Source organism: Narcine bancroftii, chromosome 1 (assembly GCF_036971445.1).
Source record: "Narcine bancroftii isolate sNarBan1 chromosome 1, sNarBan1.hap1, whole genome shotgun sequence".
NCBI lineage: Eukaryota > Metazoa > Chordata > Chondrichthyes > Torpediniformes > Narcinidae > Narcine > Narcine bancroftii.
Window position 1 is genome coordinate 130582123 of NC_091469.1, and position 6529 is coordinate 130588651.

The 6529-nt window shown below is 45.2% G+C and overlaps 1 protein-coding gene across 1 annotated transcript; it reads right to left on the reverse strand.

The window, feature by feature from the left end:
* Window positions 1-4123: 4123 nt before the first annotated feature.
* On the reverse strand, window positions 4124-6302 carry LOC138751421 (uncharacterized). Its single transcript, XM_069913696.1, has 2 exons — window positions 5580-6302; window positions 4124-4249 (listed from the first exon to the last, which is right to left on the reverse strand). Exons 1-2 carry the CDS (start codon window positions 6300-6302, stop codon window positions 4238-4240), a joined length of 735 nt encoding a protein of 244 aa, XP_069769797.1. The 3' UTR covers window positions 4124-4237.
* Window positions 6303-6529: the final 227 nt, after the last annotated feature.

The following is a 6529-nucleotide window of genomic DNA, read 5'->3' on the forward strand; positions in this document are numbered from 1 at the left end:
CAGGAGAGGAGGTATGCATTCAGGAGTGTGAAGTGATTAATAGTTTGGCTAGTCAATCACTAGCCTGGATTTTTCTCCTCCTCTCATGACTACCACCTGGGCTCTCCACGGACTGTTGCTAGGTTCAATGATTTTTTTTCTTTAAGCAGCCGCTGTGTTTTGGCTCGAATAAATTCTCCGTCCCCTGCATTGTATCGTCTGCTCTTTGTGGCTATCGGCTTACAGTCAGGGGTTTGGTTCTGAAACAAGGAGGGGGGGGGGGGTGTTTGATATTCAGTGTGAAAGGACCGCATGTAGTGTCTGGCTTTTGGGACCTTCCGTTCTGCACCGTGATTGGGGGGAGTGGGCCTGAGTACTCCATGGTCATGCTTTTAAGGTGATACAGGAAGTCTCGGCCCAGCAACACAGAAGCACACAAATCCTCCAATACATACAATTAGAACTTACAAAATTCCTCCCTATTTACAGTTAAGTGTACTATACAATACCCCAGAATAGTCGCTGAATACAATTGTGACACTAGATAAATACAGTAGTCCATTGGGTTGCAGTTAATAAAGCTCTGTTGAGCCAGTAGCTATTACGCAATCTGTCAGATGACCGTTTACCTTCACCTCCATCGTCGAGTTGTTCGGATGATGGGGTTTTTCCTGCGAGGACGACTGATGCCAGCGTTCTAGAAGCTGCATTGCTCTCCCTGTCGATGTCATCTTGATCCAAGGCCAGGAAGATGGCGTTGACCTCAAGGAGAGGCAAGATGGCTGTCATTCCCGCTGTGGCTTCATTTCCGAATTTCCTCGATGCTTCACTTTGGTTGCATTTCTTGCCACGAAGCGCAGCAAGATGGCAGTGGTAAGCAGCACGGAGAGGCAGGGACCCACACTTCTGGGCTTGAACACAGTGAATACAATGGTTCAGGGGTTGCACACCCGGTCGCCTTCCGGGGGTTTCCCTGGGCCTAACAGACTTTCACCCCAGTGTCCCCTCTTACCACATCCTGAACATGCAGAATTCTTTGCGGGGCATCTGGCACAGGGGTGTTTGGCTTGTCCACAGAAGTAGCACTTCTGGTTGCGTGTGGCCGTGGTAGTCGGTCCCAGGGACAGCTGCGCTCTGCAGGCTTGGTCTTCCGAGAAGGCATTGCTTTCATTAGAGAGGTAGTCTGCTCACAGTTGGGCCTGTTCCAAGAGATTTTGCCAGATCGAGGGTCCTTCCCCAACCAAAGCAGTTGTTGCCTCATGTACCTTGATCTCACTCCTGCCACAAGTGTATCCAGGTCTTGCTCTTCTTCTCTCACCCGGGCTGAGACCACTTTGTAGTGGCACTTTCTCCTCAGTTTCCATAGTTCCAAAACATAGTCGTCTAGCAATTCACCCGGTTGCTGCCAACATAGAGTCGGTGTCTCGTCAGCACGTCATTCTGAGGCTTCATGTAGTGGGCCTTAAGGCCTTCGATGGCCATCTTGTATGTCGCGCAGTCCCTGATGATTGCGCATCCCATGGGACCGACTGAGGGGGGGGGGGTGATCTCCGGAGGCTGCCGGAGTGCAAGACTTGTGTGGCTGCCTCTTGGGACAAAGGGTCAACCTGGAGCATGTCTGGGTTCAATAGGGCTTCCACCCCATTTCCAAAAGTAAGCTAATAAAATTGTAATGTGATTGATGGAACTCGGTGACTTGTGTGGAGCACAAACACGCTTCTATTAGCTTACAATTAAGGTAAGGTGGGACCATGAGGGTGGAGCCAAGAGGAGGGGCCGGTCGTCTAATTTATCCATAGAGTGAATTCCAGTTCACTGCAAGTTGAAAGGCAGAGCAAGGTTGAAGGGTGATCTTGGTGTGGTGATATGTAATTACATCTGACCAGTCCAGAGTGTTAGGAATTAAAGTACCTTTAAAGAAATTGCTCGAGACAAAAATTGAGAACAAAGAACATTTATTACTACAACAATGCAAAGTTGGGTGCTTCCCCTTACCCTGGGAATACACACACATACTGGGGCTCACCCAACTTTTATACAGTCAATTTCAGTATCAGAATGCCCTCCCCCTTACATTCTTCTGCCCCCTGGATGGGTTTGGCATAGGTAATTCTTCCTGCCTACGTGCAGTTTCAGTACACTTGGAGGACCAGGGGGTATCCTGTGGGTGCCCCATCATGTCATTGTCCTTATTCACACCTTCCTGATTCTCTGGGCTACAGTCTCTTGATATGCAGAGTTGACTCATTCTATCTAGGGTTGGCTAATTTCATATGTATAAATCTGTGTATGGTTAGCTAATTAGAAATGTATGACTTGGTACTTCTGTCCAGGGCTAGGAGACCCTTATCTGATCCAGACTACCTCACTTCCTACATTCTATTGTACCTTACCATTCCTTATCTTAGTCCTATGGTCTTGTCACAAAGGCTAGAAGATTCTTATGTTAATCGTGCTGACTCTGCTTTCCTGCATCCTAAGCCCCAAGCTTATCCTGTTTGAACTGGTTTCAGCCATTTTACTGATGAACTTTAGTTTCTTCCATGTTCATAATTTTAGGTCAATTTTCCCATCTCTCACAATCCTCACTTTTCTTTTAGATCAGTAATACTGATCTTTCACCATGATCAGTGTTACTGATCTTTGGTTACTAGTGTCAGTGTGACTGATCCACCCCCCCCTTTCCTCACTTTTCTTTTAGATCAGTAACACTGATCTTTCAAGTGTAAGGTGTAGCTTTACCCAGCTGGTCAATAACCGAATTGTAATGTCTGTGTAAAGTCTTTAGGTAGGGGAGCACCATGAAGGTCAGAGTAGCGAGTCCAGCTGCTTATTAGGGTTTCGAGTATCAGGCTCCAGTTCTCAGTAAAGAGTCTAGTCCATCCCATACGTTGAAATATTGAAGCAGTGTCTTTGAAGCACACGACTTTTGTAAGTGTTGTCCCGACGAAGTCTGTGAGAGACGCTGCCTTCAGCAGCGAACGAGTAGCAGTCTATGAGAAGCGCTGCCTTCAGCAGCGAACGAGTAGCAGTCTATGAGAAGCGCTGCCTTCAGCAGCGAACGAGTAGCAGTCTATGAGAAGCGCTGCCTTCAGCAGCGAACGAGTAGCAGTCTATGAGAAGCGCTGCCTTCAGCAGCGAACGAGTAGCAGTCTATGAGAAGCGCTGCCTTCAGCAGCGAACGAGTAGCAGTCTATGAGAAGCGCTGCCTTCAGCAGCGAACGAGTAGCAGTAGTCAGGCGGTTCCGTTGAATTGTGGCTCGTATCTGATGTCCTCTTCAGCCCCGAACCCTAGGGCCACCGATCTCCGAAGGCTGTCTGGAGCCTGATATTAAAGTGTCAAGCAGCTCACATTGTTGGTAACTGGTGCTCCCTTTCATGGGGTGATGAAAAGTGACCAAGCTGGGGGGGGATTGTTTCTTGTGATTTAACTGTGTGTTGCAGCTTGTCTGCTAACATTAGCATATGTATCATCTCTCTCTCTCTCTGCTACATGTACAATCCTGACTACCATTCTGTCTGTCTTTGTCCCACCATGTCCTTTGTGCTATCGCCTCAAAACTCTTGTCTCTAATACCTGTGTAGGCTATGATACAAATGAGATGTACTCCACTAAAGCTGTTTAGTTCCCCTGGTCCGTATTGGGATCCCTTATATCCCATTATGACTATACATTAAATCTATGCCCTGTCTACATTCTAAAGGAGCTGAATTGTAACCTCTGCTGCCCCTATTCCAGGGGGGCTTAAAACATTAACGAACAATATTCCAAAAAAATTAGTAAACAAGAATGAACAATAAATGTAAAGCTCATTAAAAACAGCAATAAAAGACAACAAGAACTGAATTAACCACAATAAATGTAAAGCTCATTGAAAACAGCATTAAAATACAATAAGAACTGAATAAACCACAATAAATGTAAAGCTCATTGAAAACAGCATTAAAATACAATAAGAACTGAATAAACCACAATAAATGTAAAGCTCATTGAAAACAGCATTAAAATACAATAAGAACTGAATAAAACCACAATAAATGTAAAGCTCATTGAAAACTGCAATAAAATACAACAATAACTGAATAATCAAAAAAAACAAGTAACATTACGGCACTTTGTCACGGCACAGTGTAAGTTTCAGGTCTGATGGATGAGGAACTGCACGCCAGGTTGGGGTTTGAATCTGTGTGTCGTGGTGTTGTGGTTCAGAAGCTGGTTTAACCCTTTGAATGTGGGTCCAGCCTTTCTCTCTTGTTCTTACTGCGGTGTCTGTAATTAAAAGTACACAGAAGGGACCATCCCAGGCAGGTTTTAGTTGATCTTCTTGCCATGCTTTTACATAAACCCAATCACCAGGTTTAATAGAATGTATAGGAAAGTCTAAGGGTGGTGTTTGGGCTAAGAGTCCTTTTTGCTTTAAATCTTGGATGGAAGTAGAAAGTCCTCGTAAAAATTTAGAAATGTATTGGTCATTAGCTTCAGGAATGGGAGAATCAGTGTGATATCCCATAAATGGGAGTCCAAACATCATCTCATACGGTGAGACTGCGAGGTCTTTACGAGGTGCTGTCCGAATTCTAATCAGCGCTAACGGCAATGATTTAATCCAGGACAGACCAGTCTCTTCATGAAGTCGAGTGAGTTGGAGTTTCAATGTTTGATTCATACGTTCGACTCGCCCCGAACTTTGGGGATGCCATGGGGTATGTAGTTGCCATTCTATTCCTAAGCTCCTGCAGACACCCTGTAGAATCTTAGAGGTGAAATGCGTACCTCTATCTGAATCAATGGTCTGCATCATACCGTATCGTGGAATGACACATTCAATAAGTATTCGGATGACAGTGTTGGCACGATCATTCGGGGTAGGAAAAGCTTCAACCCATCTTGTGAAATGATCAACCATGACAAGGAGAAATTTGTAAATGCCAATCTTAGGAAGTTCAGTAAAGTCTATTTGTATGCGCTGGAACGGGCGAACGGCAATGTCGCGACCGCCAGGTATTACTTGGCGCATCGATTTCTTATTAACCCTTTGACAAATGGGACAAGATCGAGTAGCAGATTTAGTAATATTGTATATGCCAAGGCAGTGAAGGGAACGTGTAAAAGCATCTATAAGGGACTGGGTTCCCCAATGTGTTTGTTGATGTAACTGATCTATGATTTGGCGGGCTATGGCTTTGTTAATAACTTGCCGTCCGTCTACTGTCCACCACAACCCGTCGGCAGTCTAGCAAAATCCCTGATCTCTCATTGCAACCTCTTCTTCCCGTGTAAAGATGGGATTCTTTTTAATCTCTATTGGCGTGGGTAGTAGCTGGTATAAATGAATCTTTTCTGCTAATGCCGCCTGTTTGGCAGCTGCATCAGCCTGCCTGTTTCCTCTAGCTTCAGGACTGTTACCAGTCTGATGTCCACGCACATGTACAATGGCAATATCGGACGGGAGTGCTAAAGCCTCCAGGGATTGGGTGATTAACTGTTCGTGAGCTAACTTTTGTCCTTTGCCAGTTATCATCCCTCTTTCCTTCCATATCTTACCGAAGGTATGGACTACCCCAAAAGCATATTTAGAATCAGTGTAGATCGTTCCTACCTTGTTTTCTAGTTCGTGGAGTGCTCTACAGAGGGCATATAACTCACAGGATTGTGCTGACCAATGGCCGGCGAGGCGACCAGCTTCGATCACAAGTTCCTGTTTACCGTCCACTACGCTATACCCGCTATAGCGGGTACCTGCAATACAACGTGAAGAACCATCAATAAACAGTTTTTCCCCTTCAGTTAAAGGGACATCGGTTAGGTCTTCCCTAATTTTTGTTTGTAAGTCGATAACCTCTGAGCACGAATGTTCTAAACTGTCCAAAGGCTGGTCATTAGCTGGGGAGATGAGGAAGGCTGCTGGGTTGAGAGTTTTGGTTGTAATTAAGGTCAAATCATTGCTGTCCATTAATATCGTTTCGTATTTTAGGATTCTCGAATCCGTGAGCCACCTTCCAGCCCGCTGTAATAGAATATTGCGGACTGTATGAGGGGTATGCACTGTCATAGGGGCACCGAAAGTAATCTTTCGTCCTTCCTCCACCAAAATTGCAGTGGCTGCGACGGCTTGTATACATTCTGGCCAGCCGCGACAAACGGGGTCTAAAAGCTTTGACAGGAAAGCCACTGGTTGTCTATAGCCAGCCTTGCTCTGTGTGAGCACGCCGGTGGCTGTTCCAGCTTTGGTATTAGTGTACAAATCAAAGGTTTTGTTTAGATCTGGCAATGCTAAAACTGGGGCATCGTTTAACAAAGTTGAATTTTTCAATCTCTTCATCCGTCCAGTCAAGGGTTTCGGGTCTTATACTGGAAATCTTATCATAAAGAAATTTGACCAGAATCGAATAATTCTCTATCCATATTCTACAGAATCCCACTAACCCAAGGAATTTCCTGAGTTCTTGAGTATTTTTGGGAGGGGGGATCTGTATAATACCAGTTATTCTTTCTGGGCTAATTTTCCTGGTTCCTTGACTAACTAGATGACCTAAGTATTTGACCTCA